This window comes from Protomyctophum bolini (assembly GCF_963924005.1).
Source record: "Protomyctophum bolini genome assembly, chromosome: 9".
In the NCBI taxonomy this organism is placed as follows: domain Eukaryota; kingdom Metazoa; phylum Chordata; class Actinopteri; order Myctophiformes; family Myctophidae; genus Protomyctophum; species Protomyctophum bolini.
In genome coordinates this window covers 5095408-5114331 of record NC_137870.1, presented here as the reverse complement: position 1 = coordinate 5114331, position 18924 = coordinate 5095408, and the positions used below count along the sequence as shown (strand labels likewise).

Genomic DNA, 18924 nt, shown 5'->3' with positions numbered 1-18924 from the left:
ATATATATATATATATATATATATATATATATATATATATATAAACAACTGGGGAACAGTTACATTTCACTCACTGGCTAGATTAGAATTAAGATGGCACAATGAGAGAATATGACTATCACTTTCTGCATCCCTGTTTGCCATTTCGCCAGAATTCTGTAGCCTCTAAATCTCATCTCTAGGGGTCCCTGATCAGATTATTTCAAACGGGGGTCTGCGTCTGCTCACTGCTGCCTTAATTAATTCCTTTAGCCTACAATACAAAAATATAGGCCTATATTAGACGCCTGGATAATACAGATGTGTTTATTCTGCCAATAAAGTAAAGTGTAAAATAAAAAATATTAAATAAAACTGCTCTGTGACTATAATAGCCTACAAAAAGAGACATTCTTGTTTTCTGCTGAATCAAATCGACTAATCTAAGTAGCCTACAGATACTAAAGAAAGTCAAATCATCATCACTAACTAGCCGATCTACTATACAAGCCTATACTGCCTACAACGCGCAGTGGTCGATCTGTTCTTTTTCGTGATCTGATTTATTTGGGCATTAAAAAGAAAGGGTGCGTGTTTGGCCGGTGACGTCAGCCGTCCCAAAGCGAGTCACCCCGACCCCGTTTAGTTTGAGGAGGAGGAGGAGGAGGAGGAGTGTCTGTGTGTCGATCTGACTGAAATCAAACGGAGTAGGATTCTGTTACACTTTGTTTCAACGGCCGGGACCGGACCGGGGACGGCAACAATGTAGCAATAACTCCCTTGATTATACCGTCCAGCGGTTAATTGTCCTTTGATCAATAATTGATGAATAATAATAATAATAATGTCCTCTGAAAAAATCGGACGACAATAATGACGATGATGATGATGCTTCGAAGACCGATCGCGTTGAAGAGGATCGAGGACGATGATGATTACGATTATGATGGGAATAATGTGGAGGACTCTGGCGCTGAAACTGCAGAGTGGGTTATTTAAAAGTTTATTTGCAGTCTTTATGTTCTTATGTATTCTTTTAGCATGCATGCTAACAAAGGCTGCTGCTCCCTCTTGTCGGTCGCTTTGCTGGACTTTTATTTTCAGACTAAACTGTTGCTGCTTCTTCTTCTTGCTTCAATAGTTTTGTTTTTTATTGTGAGGCTTTCATAATGTGTCTTATTGTTTCAGTGTCCATTGTTCCAGGTTATTTTTGGGCCGTTTTCTAAGCTAACAACAAGGATACAGTGAGTGTTGTCATGGTGATCTGGCTGGTCACCCAAACGGGACATGTTACTACGGCAGCGTCTAGTGAACAGTTCTAATGAACAGTTTTAAGACTTCCGGTGGACGATCTCTTCAAAATAAGAGTACCCTCTAGAGTATGAAAAAAAAGTTTCATTTGCACATTAAAACTACAAATTAAGCATTTAAATGATGCTATATGATGCTAGAAGACACACATTATGTTTCTGTGTAAAAATAAGTAATTAAATAATAATAATAGTAATAATAAAGTCATCTAAATGCATAAATGCTCATCACTGGAGTGCATGGACTTTATAAAGTGGACACTGGACAAAAGACGGCTCCGCGAGGCAACTATCTGGACATACCCACGCGTCCGGGGAGATGTCCTCTACCACCCCACAGTCTCCGCTAAGCGGGAGAGGTGTAAAATTCAGAGCAGCAGAGCTTCTACTGGGGTCAATGCAAAAAAAAATACCGTTTCCGGACCCAGACTGGACACTGGACAAAAGACGGCTCCGCGAGGCAACTATCTGGACATACCCACGCGTCCGGGGAGATGTCCTCTACCACCCCACAGTCTCCGCTAAGCGGGAGAGGTGTAAAATTCAGAGCAGCAGACCTTCTATTGGGGTCAACACTCAAAAAAGTGCCGTTTCCAGACACAGAATGGACACTGGACAAAGAGGCCTCCGCGAGGCAACTATCTGGACACACCCACGCGTTCAGGGAGATGTCCTGTACCACACCCCAGTCTCCGCTAAGCGGGAGAGGTGTAAAATTCACAGCAGCAGAGCTTCTAATGGGGTCAATGCAAAAAAATGTACCGTTTCCGGACCCAGACTGGACACTGGACAAAAGACGGCTCCGCGAGGCAACTATCTGGACATACCCACGCGTCCGGGGAGATGTCCTCTACCACCCCACAGTCTCCGCTAAGCGGGAGAGGTGTAAAATTCACAGCAGCAGAGCTTCTAATGGGGTCAATGCAAAAAAATGTACCGTTTCCGGACCCAGACTGGACACTGGACAAAAGACGGCTCCGCGAGGCAACTATCTGGACATACCCACGCGTCCGGGGAGATGTCCTCTACCACCCCACAGTCTCCGCTAAGCGGGAGAGGTGTAAAATTCAGAGCAGCAGAGCTTCTAATGGGGTCAATGCAAAAATATGTACCGTTTCCGGACCCAGACCTAATTACTGGTGTTTGAACACTAATGTCATTTGACAATGAATGACAATGGTAATGTTAGATGGGCCATTAACATACATTAGCCATACCTCTACCATGAATTGCAAAATACTGTAAGGCTAAGTATTTTTGCAGTGGACCAAATACATTAACCAGTTCTTGTTCAGGACTGAATCCATTAGAACAACATCCAAGCCTTTACCAAAAAGCAGTTTATAAAAGTGTACTAAGTATACTTAAGGTAAAAGGTGCTTGCTTTAAAGGTATTCAACTAATGTATTTTCACACACACATTGGCTTCTTTGGTTTTTGGCTTTCTAGTCTAGTCCCGTTCATATTTGTTTGGCAACGGTGATATATACAAAATGTCACCAACTATATTACCAACTCATAGCTCATAGCTGGCTGCATGCAATTGCAATTGCAAAGTAATACTAATTATTTTGGTAATTACTGGTGTTTGAACACTAATGTCAGCATGAATAACAATGTAATTCACTATGTAGATGGGCCATTAACAGTAATAGCTTATTTTTACAGTGCTGTACATTCCTGCCCCAGATATAGATGAGGTGACAACGATTGATCGTTGTATATATAAAGTGGCCCTCTCCAAGCATTACATTTATAAAAGAATAAAAGAATACAGACAAGGCTTTGAAAGTTAGAAATAAATACCTTTTAATTAATCATTCAATCAATCAATTCAATGGAAAGAAAAAGGCATACAGTTTCATTCACTGTTACACAGAAGAAGAAAAAATCACTCTTCAAAATAATGGTCATCACAATCAGAAATAAAACGCTCATTTTAAAGTTTCCAAATCCCTACAATATTTGTTTTTAAACATCACAATTTGTCTTAATGTGGACTGAGAAGCTACTTTAATAGTTTAGTAGTCACAGATTTGATCAATTTACTGCATGTGTGTGCGCATCTGTGTTAATACAGCAAACATTATTCAAACACATGCAAAACATGCAAAAACTACAAAGTCAATCAGTGCAAACATCACTCAAAAGTACAAAATGGTACTATAAGTGCAACGTACCTATAAGTGCATACATTACTCAAATGTATAAAAAGGTAAGACGTGCAATGTACCAAGTGCAAACGTTACTCAAATGTATAATATGGTACAACATGCAATGTACCTCAATGCAAACGTCACTCAAATGTATAATATGGTACAACATGCAATGTACCTAAGTGCACACATCACTCAAATGTATAAAAAGGTATAGTGCAAAGCATCACTGCAAACATTAAGTGCAAACATTGTACACACACACACACACACACACACAAATTGATCAAAAGTTAGATGTACTTTTAAAGCAAAACCAGCTCAGTCCAAACATTTCAAACGTTTGTTTTTAGATGATCACAGTAAGCACTATTGGATTAAATCACGTGGGGACGTGTCATTTGGCGTCCCTCGCATCCTCCATTGTCGAAGTTCTCCTACAACATAGATAAAACAGAGCCTTTTAGTGCAGTGCAGTACTTAAACTATGTACTCAAAGCAATACATTTTTTCCTGTCAGCTCATACAATATGATATCTCGCTTTTCAGTCTCTGTTTGGAAAGTGTTGAGACTCACATCAAACAGAACAGCTTTGGAAAATAAACAAGTGTAGAGACCACAGCTACTGTTGTCAGTTTGTGTTATGAAATGAGGGCAACTGTCATAACACTCATATCTAAATGTGATATTCATACCTCTACCATGAATTGCAAAATACTGTAAGGCTAAGTATTTTTGCAGTGGACCAAATACATTAACCAGGTCTTGTTCATACGTATGGACTGAATCCATTAGAACAACATCTAAGACTATGCTATCACCCTCCACTGTCTTTTTAGAGAAATCTATGACAATTGCTCCCCAATGAGTCTTTTGGAGGTTGACTGGCAATATTACCAACTCATATCTCCACCAATTCTGTGATGTTCTTGGTACATCTGGTACATCCAGCTAAATCCACTGCAAAAATACTTAGCCTTACAGTATTTTGCAATTCATGGTAGAGGTATGGCTATCACATTTAGATATGAGAGTTATGACAGTTGCCCTCATTTCATAACACAAACTGATACTAGTAGCTGTGGTCTGTACACTTGTTTATTTTCCAAAGCTTTATTTATCAAATCTGTGACTACTAAACTATTAAAGTAGCTTCTCAGTCCTCTCCCGCTTAGCGGAGACTGTGGGGTGGTAGAGGACATCTCCCCGGACGCGTGGGTATGTCCAGATAGTTGCCTCGCGGAGGCCTCTTTGTCCAGTGTCCATTCTGGGTCTGGAAACGGCACTTTTTGAGTGTTGACCCCAATAGAAGGTCTGCTGCTCTGAATTTTACACCTCTCCCGCTTAGCGGAGACTGGGGTGTGGTAGAGGACATCTCCCCGGACGCGTGGGTATGTCCAGATAGTTGCCTCGCGGAGGCCTCTTTGTCCAGTGTCCATTCTGGGTCTGGAAACGGCACTTTTTTGAGTGTTGACCCCAATAGAAGGTCTGCTGCTCTGAATTTTACACCTCTCCCGCTTAGCGGAGACTATGGGGTGGTAGAGGACATCTCCCCGGACGCGTGGGTATGTCCAGATAGTTGCCTCGCGGAGGCCTCTTTGTCCAGTGTCCATTCTGGGTCTGGAAACGGCACTTTTTTGAGTGTTGACCCCAATAGAAGGTCTGCTGCTCTGAATTTTACACCTCTCCCGCTTAGCGGAGACTATGGGGTGGTAGAGGACATCTCCCCGGACGCGTGGGTATGTCCAGATAGTTGCCTCGCGGAGGCCTCTTTGTCCAGTGTCCATTCTGGGTCTGGAAACGGCACTTTTTTGAGTATTGACCCCAATAGAAGGTCTGCTGCTCTGAATTTTACACCTCTCCCGCTTAGCGGAGACTGGGGTGTGGTAGAGGACATCTCCCCGGACGCGTGGGTATGTCCAGATAGTTGCCTCGCGGAGGCCTCTTTGTCCAGTGTCCATTCTGGGTCTGGAAACGGCACTTTTTTGAGTGTTGACCCCAATAGAAGGTCTGCTGCTCTGAATTTTACACCTCTCCCGCTTAGCGGAGACTATGGGGTGGTAGAGGACATCTCCCCGGACGCGTGGGTATGTCCAGATAGTTGCCTCGCGGAGGCCTCTTTGTCCAGTGTCCATTCTGGGTCTGGAAACGGCACTTTTTTGAGTGTTGACCCCAATAGAAGGTCTGCTGCTCTGAATTTTACACCTCTCCCGCTTAGCGGAGACTGTGGGGTGGTAGAGGACATCTCCCCGGACGCGTGGGTATGTCCAGATAGTTGCCTCGCGGAGCCGTCTTTTGTCCAGTGTCCACTTTATAAAGTCCATGCACTCCAGTGAATAGCAATAACCATTTAGATACCTTTTTTATGTTATTTAATTACTTATTTTTACACAGAAACATAATGTGTGTCTTTACAATAACTGTAATGTAATAATAATACTAATAATGTAATGTAAAAATTATTTAATTAACGAATTAAATAACCTTATTTTATTCTGAAAGCAACCGGATGTCTTAAAGCTGCTAGCTCTCAGACCGGAAGTTCTAAAACTGCTCATAAGACGGAGCCACTACTTTCCAAGTCCACCACCAACCAGTAGTTGCCAGATTCAGATTGTGTGGGAGAAATAAGCAACCAGGTTTGATTGATTGATTGAAGTATAACAGTTTGCAGAATGGGTACATTTCATTTCACATGAAAGCACAACTCGAAAACTGTTACTATAGTGTGGACGACACACTGATATTGCATTACACTTGTTTACAACAGGGTCCACCTTTTTGAGTGGTGCATAGACACTTTAGACAGTGGCTGTGTCTGTCTGTCCCTGTGTCCCTGGCTGGGTCTGTCTGTCTGTCTGTCTGTCTGTCCCTGCGCCCCTGCCTGGCTGGGTATGTCTGTCCCTGTGTGTCCCTGGCTGGGTATGTCTGTCCCTGTGTCCCTGGCTGGGTATGTCTGTCCCTGTGTGTCCCTGGCTGGGTCTGTCTGTCCCTGTGTCCCTGGCTGGGTCTGTCTGTCCCTGGCTGGGTCTGTCTGTCCCTTGCTGTGTCCAGCACGAAAATAGCGTTATAGCGTTTGTTCACCACCAAGTGTCACTGTTGCACAGCCTAACACACAGACACAGACACACACACCAGGGAGGAAGGCTTGTACAGCACAGCACAACTCTGGTCTAAATGTTCAGATTTTTTAATTCATCCGAACATTTAGAGACGTACAAATATACACTTCTGTGTATACTTACTGATTGGTTAGTCATTTCGACTGGTTTTTGTTGTTGTTTTTTTTTCTCGACCAATGACATTGACAAAGCTTCTAGGAACAACAATGCAGATTGTGGCCCCTAGATGTGTCACAACAGAGAATATATATTTTTAGAGCGTTCACATTGCAGCGATCCGTAACCAAGTACACTTCAATCGGTCCCTATAGACTACCTCCAGTGGTCCCGGGAACGGTTGGGGTGATCCACTCCCGGGAACGGTACGCAGCATTCACACTAACCACAACATCTGCTAAGTGGTCCCGAGTGCGCATCCGGGACCATATAGTGAGAACTGCGAATCTGCCCTAAAAACACCCTTACATGGCAGATAAATACACCATTGGGAGACCTACTTGACCTACTTGAAGAGCTGAGATTGTCTTCAAGTTCTACTCCAGGCTCTAGAAACCAACTGTGCCATCTACACTTCAGAAACAAGACCAACAAAATGAAACCCACAACTACCAATATTATATGCAAGTGACTTTACAGAAAAAACTAATATAATAAGCGGACCTGCATGGCAAGATGGGAGACAGTTAATTTTGTTTTATTTTTTTTAAACTATCTGTCTGAAATAGAGATGTTAATATATTTGTGATTCATTAATGTAATTTTCCTGTATTTTAATTGTATTCTTTTTATTGTTGTTTTAGATCTGATTGCAGTAAGATGTCATCACCAACCAGTAAGTTTTATGTCTCTTCTTATAATCTATAGAGTATGTATTTATAGTCTTTAGTCATACTGGTGTTGTTTTTCTGTAATGTGTCTCAGTTGTTGTCACTGTTTGTACTTTGTTTTCTCGCTGTTGTTTTTCTGTGTGGTAGCTTTAGTGCACTTGTTTTTATTTTTCTCCTGTACAGCACTTTGTTAACTGTAAAAAGTTTTATAACGTGCTATATAAATAAAGTGGATTGGATTGGATTGGATATGCGGGGTCCTTGACATGAAAATGGTTGAGAACGACTGACATAGACCCATGCGTTTTTTTGCTTCTCCAGAAAACTGTCAAGATTTTAGAAGGCATTTGTAGAATCTGGTCTCAGTCCTAAACGGGTTAAATAACAGTGCCAGGCCTGTGCGTGTGTCCGATAGACGAGGCGGCCAGGCGCAGGCAGCAGCAGCAGCAGCAGACGATGACCACCATGATGATGACGATGAACATGCACCTGCTGGCCAACCCCGGAGACTCGCTCCTCCTGCAGCAGACTCTGGACGGCCTGCTGCGCTGGCTCTGCCCCAGCCTGCGCATCTTCCACGTGTCCGAGAGGGCGGCCCCGCTGCGCGCTGCTGCGTCGTCCATGTCGTCGTCATCATCATACGCACGCACATCATCATCATCAACGCGCCTCTGTCCCGCCACAGGTGAGCTGGTATACGCTTGACGATAAAATATTAACTTTCTTTGTAGCTATAACCTTTGCAGAGATTAAAGTAGGGTGCATTTTGCATCCCAAAACGCAATTTATAGTAAAGGGACGCAATAAAACAACGGCCTCTGCATCCACGGGATGCACTACTGTACTACTGTACTGTTTTTTATTCTAGTTTATTTTTGCTAACTTTATTTATAGCGAGTAAGACGCGCAAACGCGGGAAGCGAACGCAGCTCGTACATATTTGAGTTTTGGACGTATATCTGCTTTGGGGACTCCTTATATGGTTATGGCTGAGTCATGGTGACGTAACAGCGGGACAGACACTTGCATCAATCACAAACAAATCACTCAGCTCCATATATGGGCACAAAAGCGGGACAGACACACACACAGACAGACACACAGACAGACAGACATGATCTGCTAGGTCTCATAGTAAGTGCTCACTGCATTCGCAATCACTGCGTTCGCAATAATCATTTCTTCTTCTGTTTTCTACATGGATATAACCACATAAAATGAAATGGGAGTTAAATGCTGCAATTTGTAAAAATGGCAAAATATGACTCCTAACGTCGTTGAAGTGGTACTCAATTCGTTAAGCAAAGCATTGCCTCCTCCAGGCTACCCCTCCCTGGCCGTCACCTTCTTCCTGCACGAGGCGTACGGCGAGCAGCGGATCCTGCGGGTGCTCGACTTCCTCCAGAGACCGCCCTGGCAGTACCACCACACAGAGAGTGGTGGCGCTATAACAGGTAAGACCCTGGACACTGCAGTACCACCACACACAGAGTGGTGGCGCTATAACAGGTAAGACCCTGGGCACTGCAGTACCACCACACAGAGAGTGGTGGCGCTATAACAGGTAAGACCCTGGACACTGCAGTATCACCACACAGAGAGTGGTGGCGCTATAACAGATAAGACCCTGGGCACTGCAGTACCACCACACAGAGAGTGGTGGCGCTATAACAGGTAAGACCCTGGCACTGCAGTACCAACCACAAACACAGAGTGGTGGCGCTATAACAGGTAAGACCCTGGGTACTGCAGTACCACCACACAGAGTGGTGGCGCTATAACAGGTAAGACCCTGGGCACTGCAGTATCACCACACACAGAGTGGTGGCGCTATGACAGGTAAGACCCTGGGTACTGCAGTACCACCACACACAGAGTGGTGGCGCTATAACAGGTAAGACCCTGGCACTGCAGTACCACCACACACAGAGTGGTGGCGCTATAACAGGTAAGACCCTGGACACTGCAGTACCACCACACACAGAGTGGTGGCGCTATGCGATGCGATCTGTGTGTATGTTTACATCAATTTGCATGTTTCACTTTCAATCAATCTGTTTATCTGTGTATCTGTAGGACTGCAGGGCTGCAGTCTGCAGGCTATCAGAGATGACTTTGGACAGATGGAAAAAAAACTTTAGTCAAACTTGCAGAGTTTAACTAAACTGGCTTTGGAGGGACCTTTATCTGAAGAGATGGCTTTCTTTGTATGAATTCAACTTGGAATCTGGCCCAATTGGCCCAGAAATCTTCTTTTGAATCTTAGCTTTAGTCCACCACCCCCAGAGATAGAGGGCCACATTTCAACCAAGTGTAAAATTACTTACACTGGATCTCTTGTCCACTAAATCCTCATCATTGGCCCAGAGGCTAGTTCACACACCATTCGACAGTCCCTTGGCCCACTGGCAGCAAATGTCAAATCAACAGCCAAAAACCTGGGTGTACTTTTTGACAGTAGGATGACCCTTGAGCCCCATATGTCAAAAAAGTTACCCAGGCATGCTTCTTTCACTTACGCAACATCTCTAAAATAAAATCTATTCTCACTCCCACTGACCTAGAAAAGATTACGCACGCATTTGTGTCATCCCGCCTTGACTATTGCAACGGACTATATACCACTCTATCCAGCTCCCCTTTATCCAAACTTCAACCTGTACAGAACACAGCAGCCAGAATTCTCACCAACACCAACCGTCGAGCACACATCACCCCGGTCTTATAGCCACACTCCATTGGCTGCCCATCAAGGCTAGAATAGATTTTAAAATCCTTTTAACTACTTTTAAAGCCCTACATGGACTGGCCCCACCGTATATTTGTGATCTTCTGCCCCCCCAAAGGTCAATGTGAGATCCCTGCGATCCTCTGATAAAGGCCTCCTAATGGTTCCTGGGACTAAGCGAAAGAAAGAGGGTGACCGTGCTTTTGCAGTAGTTGCACCTACTCTATGGAACGCCCTGCCTTGCACTTTGAAAAATGCGTAGTCTGTCAATATTTTTTCAAAAGTTTGCTGAAAACGTTTTTATTTCGGGGACATTTTTCTGATGTTATTTGACTTGATTATGTTGTTCTTATTTGCTTGTTGTACTGTCCTGTTTTAATTATGATTGATTTTATTGTGTTCATTGTACAGCACTTTGTAACATTGTTAAGAAAGGTGCTTTATAAATAAAATGTACTTACTTACTTACTTACTTACTAGTCCCTTCCTAGCATTTGTCTAGTTTTTAGCTGTTGACGAAATTGTCAATAAATTTAGTCTTAGTTTTAGTCATCATAGCTTAAAGATTTTCATTTAGTTTCCATTTAGGTTTCGTCAGTGAAAAAAGGCAGTCGACTCGACGAACATTTTTCGTCTTAAGTTTCAGTCGACAACAAAAACAACAACACAAACTAAACTCAAACCCAACCCCCCTTTTTAGGAACGGGAGGCGGAGGCGTGGTCCACATCTCGTCGTCGTGCTCCCCGGCCGACGCCCTGCTCCGCCCGTACCTCCTGCCCAGCCGGGACTTCTACCGGCTGGGCGGCGTGGGCATGCCGCTGTGGGCCGTGAGGCCCGTGCACTGCGGCGGGGAGGTGCTGCGCGTCACGCTGCACAGCGCGCACGACAACTACCGCGACGCCGTCAGGCTCTACGAGACCGTGCTGCAGCGCAGGGCCCAGGAGGGGAAGGCGGGCTTCTGTTGGTTCACCCTGCACACGGGTACGTTTCTGATTGGTTCACACACTGTTACTGTTTCTGTGATTGGTTCACGCTGCACACTGGTACTGTTTCTGATTGGTTCACGCTGCACACTGGTACCGTTTCTGATTGGTTCACGCTGCACACTGGTACTGTTTCGGAAGGGTTGAAAACCACCGCAAACCACTGCTTTAACCCATGCATAACTGTAACTATTGCTGGTGTGTCTTGGCGTTCACAGAACCTGCAGGCCTGTCCTTGCAGCTAGCCGTTAGCTAACTGTAGCTGTGTGTCTTGGTGCTATCATCACAGAACCAGGCCTGTCCTTGCAGCCAGCCGTTAGCTAACTGTAGCTGTGTGTCTTGGTGCTATCATCACAGAGCCAGGCCTGTCCTTGCAGCCAGCCGTTAGCTAACTGTAGCTGTGTGTCTTGGTGCTATCGTCACAGAGCCAGGCCTGTCCTTGTAGCCAGCCGTTAGCTAACTGTAGCTGTGTGTCTTGGCGTTCACAGAGCCAGGCCTGTCCTTGCAGCTAGCCGTTAGATAACTGTAGCTGTGTGTCTTGGTGCTATCATCACAGAGCCAGGCCTGTCCTTGCAGCCAGCCGTTAGCTAACTGTAGATGTGTGTCTTGGTTCTATCATCACAGAGCCAGGCCTGTCCTTGCAGCTAGCCGTTAAGCGCCTGTCTCCGGGCGTGGAGGTGGAGCCATGCAGCTCGGCGGTGCTCCAGTTCCGGGTGGAAGAGATGGGACAGCTGGTTCCTCTGCTGCCCAACCCCTGCTCGCCCATCAGCGCCTCCCGCTGGCAGACCGAGGACCTGGACGGAAACAAGATCCTCTTCCAGGTACAGTGTTGTTGGGCGGTTCCTAAAACCCATTAAGCACATATCGTATCTCCGCTGTCTGTCGGGCAGAAACCTCGTATCTTATCTCCATATTTAACTTTTTCTTTTAGTTTTTTCTTTCTCGTAAATGTCCCACAAAAGACACAGATCCGCAAGCTCCAAACGTACTGCATGGGCTTGAGCTTGTATAGGTCATATTGTTCATGAATTTGACTCCTGAAAAGTAAGTGTTGGACATGAGGGGCTTGCACCTGACAAAATGATTATACGTCTTCTCACTTCTTGTAATATTTATCAAAGTTAAATAAATATCAAACATATCGGATCAGTCTACATAAGAGTTAAATGCTTGTATTTCATTCAGTCCGAACAGAAGCAGGGATAAGACAATAGCTGCACCCACCGGCCATGAAAGGCTCAAAGACTATAGTCCCCGCCACCTACCCACCCACAGCAAATCCACTCCTGCAGTAGGCCCTACGTGTAAAACCCTGACTTTACAGACACTGAAATGATGCACGTGCAGAGCCTGGGAGTGTACACTGTACAGTAGCCTACAGCCACATGGGCACTTTACATACGTTTGGGTGGGGGGGCTTCTCACATTTTGTACACACACACTAACCCTGTATTTGACTGAGCGATGTTGTTGAGTCTCGTCATAATGGTATGTTTTTAACACACAACACCAGTGACTCAAATCAAAGGCCTGTGGTTGTACACAGCGTTGCTCTGTGTTTTCTGGGAGTCTGTTGTGGGTAGAGCGTGCATGGCTTTCTTTCATAGCCCCCGACCGCCCCATGCCAGATCTCTGTGGCTTGACCTCGAATTAGGAGAACCCAAGAAAGGGCTTCGGAGAGCATCGTCAGAGCTCTAGCTGATGAAGGCTCTCATCGACGAAACACGTGAAGCGTTCCTTTTTTGGTGTGTTGCCAATAAAGTAATGAAAAATTTACTTTGTCCGCCATGTATTTAACATTTTTGGATGTGCTACCTTTTGGGATTTATTTTTTACAAGGGTCCATTTGGTTCCAAACTATCATTTAGCTGGGGACGCACCTGGAACTCCCTCAAGGACCTCCTGGGGGTCCCCGGACCCTACTTTTGGGAACCACTGTGCTAGGGGACGATGTGGCTTCTTTGGCCCGGGGAGGGGAGAGAGAGCATCCATGTCACTGTAAACACAGCCTCTCTCTCTCTCTCTCTGCTGCTCTGTGATTATCTCCCAGCTTACTGTACATACAGTACACAGTCCGCTGGGCCTCAACCTTTGTCTCGTATAAAACATCTGGATTGGAAAGAAAAGGTTGTCATTTTGTTTTCTTCGTACTTGTACCTCTTGAAATCTCTGCTTTGTGGTTTGGGGGAAATATGGGTGTCAAAAATAACGTTCAGAGCAGCAATGTGAATTCTGTTTTTCTTGGGAGTTCAGTGTCTTATTTTATGAGGGGCGTAATTCAGCACAAACTCCCATTGACAATGAATGGATAATTCATGTCATAGTGTGGACGAGCAAATCGGCATGTTACGTCATGATGATGTACTTATCTTATCTACATGAGGGCCCCTCACTTCAAGTTCACACCGGTGTGATAAAACATTTTTACGTATTTATTTTCCCCCATTCATTCAGAATGAAAACGCTGATACTAACACACGGACGGCTGTGGCTCAGGAGGTACAGCAGGTCTTCCAATGACCTGTGGGTCGGCGGTTCGAATCCCGGCTCCTCCTCCTGTCCACATGTCAAAGTGTCCTTGGGCAAGACACTGGATTAATTTCACGTCTAAAACGCAGACTAACCACTTCATATCTACAACACAATTTAATTCTAGATCATTTTTTTATAAAAACGAAAGCGTTACTTTGGCCAATGTCATGTACTGAGAAGTCGCCTGCTTTAACCATAGTTGTTTTAAGCATTATGTTATACTTTAGCTATTGAAAAATAGCAGATCTACAAGCTCATAGTTCGGCACTGAGTGCCGCGCTACGAGCTTGCAAGGTCTGCTATTTTTGAAAAATCTTGAAAATGTGGCGCAAATCTTTGAATATAATGCTTTTACAGCAAACGTTTTAAACTCGTCTTTTGCTTGTGAGGGGTCCCTGGAACAACATATTTTCAGATGGGGGGGGGGGGGTCCCACAGCCAAATACCGATCATTCTGAGCGTCCTTCACTGCACGAAAAGGTTGAGAACCACTGACTGACATAGAAACATAGGGTTTTTCAGAAAACTGTCAGGATTGTAGAATCGTCCTCGGGTCTAAATGGCCCAAATGGGTTAACCATATGTTGGCTGGTCGCTCTGTCAAAGTTGCTTACGGTAACCTGCTTTAATCTCCCGTTTTAAGTGTAAATCCTAATCCCTTCCCTCCTCCTCCTCTCCTTCTGTCCGTCCGGCAGGTGAAAACCCCGGCCCAGCCCCCGCAACCTCTGACCTGCGCTGCTTTCCCTCCGACGTGCCCCAGCAGCGGCTCCTCCCCTCGGGGGTCCCAGCCGAGGGGCTCAGGAGGAGGAGGAGGAGGACACGCCCCCGCGCTGCAGAGCCACGCCCTCGCCACGCCCCTGTCCTGGACAGGACACAGGCCAGGTCAGAAAAATCTTCTTTTTATTTGTTTTACCCCCATTTAGATCTGAGGTCGATTCTACAAAATGTCGTTTAAATCCGAAAAACCTCATGTTTCTATTTCTATGTCAGTCGTTCTCAAACAGGACCCGCAACAATTATATGTAATAGGCCCCCGACCCCCATCTGAAAATATGTTATTGTTCCTTGTAGATCAGCTATTTTCAGCATGCAACCACGCGTAAAATGACTTATACTGGATCTCTTCTCCAATCTCCACTAGTTCCTTCCTAACATTTCAGTCTAGTTTTTATCTGTTGACGAAATTGTCCATATATTTAGTCTTAGTTTTAGTCATCATAGCGTAGAGTTCATTTAGTTTCCATTTAGTTTTCGTCAGTGAAGAAAGGTAGTCGACGGACATCTTTCGTCTTAGTTTTAGTCGACGAAAACAACACTGGTCCTCAGGTCACAGACCCTACACTGACCCATTGTTTGTCTGTGGTCCTCATAGGTCACAGACCCTACACTGACCCCTGTGTGTCTGTGGTCCTCATTGGTCACAGACCCTACACTGACCCATTGTGTGTCTGTGGTCCTCATAGGTCACAGACCCTACACTGACCCCTGTGTGTCTGTGGTCCTCATAGGTCACAGACCCTACACTGACCCCTGTGTGTCTGTGGTCCTCATAGGTCACAGACCCCGCACCGACCCCGGCCTGGAGAAGCCGTGCGCCGCGGGGGAGAGCCCGGGGGGCTCCGACGGCGGCCGCTGCAGCAGCACGCCTCCCGGCAGCTCCTGCTACTCCTCGCAGCGCAGCAGCCCCTGCCCCCCCGCGCCTCCTCCTCCTCCCCCCCGGGACTCCCCCCTCCGCCGCTCCCTCTCCCACTCCCTCTCTTACCTCCTGTTGGAGGAGGAGGAGGAGGAGGAAGACGAGGAGGAACCGGAGACCAATGTGGACACGGGCGTCCCCGTCCCCCCTTGGTGCTCCTCAGACGCCGCCGCGGGGGGAGGGGTCTTCGCCGTCCGGCGCCCGGTGTCGTTCCCTCAGTGGTCGGAGGAGAGGCCCGCGGCCGTCGGGGCCTCGGCTCTGGAGAGCCTGGCCCGGGAGCTGATCGAGTGTCTGCCTGCCAAGCACTTGGCTCCGCCTCCGCCACTCACCGGGGCCTCCAGGACGCTTTGCAAGTCTGTCTCCTCCACTATGGACGGCTACGGAGGCGGCAGGACCGCAGCGGCTGGTTGTAAGTCTGTCTCTGTCCCGGCCATGGAAGGATGCAGGGGCAGGACTGTAGCGGCCGGTCGAAGCCCTTCCAAGGAACCCGCGGCAGAGAGGACACTCGGGGGACCTGCGGGGGGGCCCAAGAACACTCTGTTTCCGTCTGCACGCGACAAACACAGCGACGAACTGGACGAGTTCTTCATCTGACCTTTTCTCTGCTTCGTCTGACCGTTCGTTCGTCGTTTAGACTGTAGGCAGGTGAGCGTTCGGGTAGGGGAGGTGCCGCCGGCAGTCTGACAGAAGGGTAGGAGCGACAAGCGGGCCACGATCCTGTGACACCGTCTTGTCTTGTGCTCGCTCGTGTCATGCGCACACGGCTGCCTGCGCGTTTGAAACGTGTAGAATGGTGTAGCTTGGTAGACTGCAGATAACCAACACACCAACATAGAATCTACAGCTTGGTAGACTGCAGATAACCAACACACCAACATAGAATCTACAGCTTGGTAGACTGCAGATTACCAACACACCACCATAGAATCTACAGCTTGGTAGACTGCAGATAACCAACACACCAACATAGAATCTACAGCTTGGTAGTTCTGAAGATAACCAACATAGCCAACGCAAAATGTATGCTCATCAACAACAGATAACGGCAAATATCAGCCGATACGGATATGTGTAAAAAAACAACATGGCTGATAAACCTCTGCACTGTGATAACACGGTTCCCAGCCAGGTGCTTCTAATAAGGATTCAGTAGGGATAAAACAATTGTCAATTGAGTCGGTGCCTGGTAAAACATTAGGAACAAATCCACTAATGTTGAATGTGTAATGTATTTCTATGCAGTTTCCATGTTTTTTAACTAGAGCTCAACATGCTCAGCAGCTATAATCCTAGGAATGTATAGCGCCCCCAACCTGTGACTCTTAATGGGTATTTCCGAGTGTTTACAATCCCTTTAGCTTTACAAGGTAGACCGCTGTGATCATGGTGCCAATATTCCTTTAGGGCAGTGTTTCCCGTCGCGGAGTCGTTCATTTTTATTGTTTGCAAGTAAGTTACACGTTTTTATTATAATTTTTATTATTATTATTACCCTTACTTATAATAAAGAACATGGTGGGTGTGTGTGTGTGTGTGTGTGTGTGTGTGTGTGTGTGTGTGTGCGTGCGTGCGTGTGTGTGTTTTCAGGGAAAAGTCAAAAGAATGTTCAGAACTTCAGAAAATAGCTAGCTCTGGTCCATAGCACTAATGCCCTTTGCTGCCGTTGCATTAAGGCTCTGCCACTGTTCTCTTCCTGCCCTCGCATGAAATGCAGACCAGCCTCTCCTCTGTAGCGGAAATATAAAGAACGTTTTTACCTCCTCACCACCACAAAATGGGCACTTTTTGGCCAGAAAGGGATTGTTTTTCCACCGGAAAAAAAATATACTTTTAGTTACTCCACTGCGCCTTCTACCGATATTGCCAAGAGAAAAAATATCATAGACAAGATTTTCCTTCTGGAGATAAACAATCCCTTTCTGGCCAAATAGTACATTTTATACGTGTGGTGGGGGCTCAGAGTGCGTCCACTAAGGAAAGTAGGCTTTCTAATAACACAAGCCACCTTTGTATTGGTGAGTAGGTAAAACGTTTTTTTACATTTACGCTACAGACGAGAGGCTCGTCTGCATTTATACGAGCGTAGGAAGAGAACAGTTCCATAGCTCTAACGAAGGCATTAGAGCCATGTATGGTACCAGAGTTAGAAAATAGCCAAAATGGTAGATCTACAAGCTCACAGAAACATTTGGGAGCCCCTTCTTTGGGGAAATGCATGCTGTGTGGAGCCTGGTTGATAATGTACAGTATGTATCTCTGTGGTTTAATGCACTTCCCAGCGTTTGGATTAACTGAAGCAAGAATCATTGTGAACTGAAGACCAATGTAAAGTGTCGTTGTTGGGTACTTAGAAAAGCGCTATATACATTTGAGATAGTATTAGGCTATTAACTAGATAAGTTCTATATACATTTGAGACATTATTAGGCTATTAACGGAAGTGAGAACTCACGTTATTTTTTGTTGGGGGGGTGAACTACTCTTCTCTACAATTTTATACTTATTTTCCATCAATTACATGCCACCGTGAGGCCTTGAAGTTGAATTCATGGTGATGTTTTAGTTTTTGTCGCATTCCTTCCACCAAAAACTACGAGACTCTTCCCGTCATATATATATATAGAGAGAGAGGTTTTTTTTTTACTATTCCTTTTGTATAAAATCAGGCTTAACCCATTCAGGACGGGAATTACCCCTTTGGTGTTTTTAAGCATTATGTTATACTTAAATGTGGCACAAACGTTTGAATATATATATTCTTTCAGAGCGAACGTTTTTAACTCAAATCTTTGCTTCTGGAGAGGCGGTCCCTGGAACAACATATTTTCAGATGGGGGTCCGTGTGGCCAATTACAGATAATTCTGGGGGTCCTTGACATGAAAAAGGTTGAGCACCACTGACAGAAACATGAAAACTGAAAAATGATTTAGAAGACTTTATTTTTAGAATCGGCCTCGGGTCCAAATGGATACATACATGAATTCCAGGCTTCATGGCCCATAGGGCGTGTAATTCATAGAAAATAAGTCCTTTTTTATTTTGAAAATGTGTGCTTTTTTCAGTAACCCACTCCTTTTTAGTATAAAATCAACGAGGCTTAACACCTTCAACGTAACAACATAAGGCTGGCGTGCACCGAGGGATCAGCCTGGCCACAGTTTGGGGGGGATTAACACAGGTGATACCTCTTAAGGAACGAGTGATTAACTGGAATTAACCAGATCAGGTGTGTGTGACAGACGGGGTGTTGTTGAACCCACAACCTTTTTGCACATGATGATCAAATCTCAGTAGAATGCTATAGAGACCAGCTGGAGCTGTGACCAATTATGTCATGTAAAGAGAATAGTTTGTTACGAATCATTACATTTCATTGTTTTGTATGTTTTTAAGTTATTCTTTTATATTTTTGCTGAAGAGCCCCAGGCTTGCTTGTACTGTCTGATATCACATGCTCTTTAATTAAAACAACAACTTTCAATGGCTATTCGATATGTTGTATTCTTAATTAATGTGTACATTTTGATTAGCTTTTGTGACATCTCAACTCGGTAGGCTGGATTATAATGTGCAGTTTAATAAAGTTTCTCA

The 18924-nt window shown here is 45.3% G+C and overlaps 1 protein-coding gene across 2 annotated transcripts; it reads left to right on the top strand.

The window, feature by feature from the left end:
• Positions 1–722: 722 nt before the first annotated feature.
• fam124b (family with sequence similarity 124B) lies at positions 723–18820 on the top strand. 2 transcript variants are annotated; one of them, XM_080771455.1, is made up of 8 exons: positions 723–965; positions 7369–7400; positions 7811–8080; positions 8718–8849; positions 10824–11105; positions 11732–11928; positions 14335–14521; positions 15193–18820. In XM_080771455.1, the coding sequence occupies exons 1-8, from the start codon at positions 853–855 to the stop codon at positions 15924–15926; spliced, it is 1947 nt and encodes a 648-aa protein (XP_080627581.1). In that variant the 5' UTR covers positions 723–852; the 3' UTR covers positions 15927–18820. The 2 variants fall into 2 exon arrangements, with proteins under 2 accessions (XP_080627581.1, XP_080627580.1); XM_080771454.1 differs by having other exon boundaries at positions 7790–8080.
• The last annotated feature ends 104 nt before the right edge of the window (positions 18821–18924 follow it).

Bases quoted from the DNA above. Each gene is read 5' to 3' on its own strand.
- fam124b (XM_080771454.1), top strand. From the start codon at position 853: ATGACGATGATGATGATGCTTCGAAGACCGATCGCGTTGAAGAGGATC. The intron at 966-7,368 runs GTGGGTTATTTA...TTGTTGTTTTAG, and splicing joins TCTGGCGCTGAAACTGCAGA to ATCTGATTGCAGTAAGATGT. The intron at 8,850-10,823 runs GTAAGACCCTGG...CCCCCTTTTTAG, and splicing joins GAGTGGTGGCGCTATAACAG to GAACGGGAGGCGGAGGCGTG.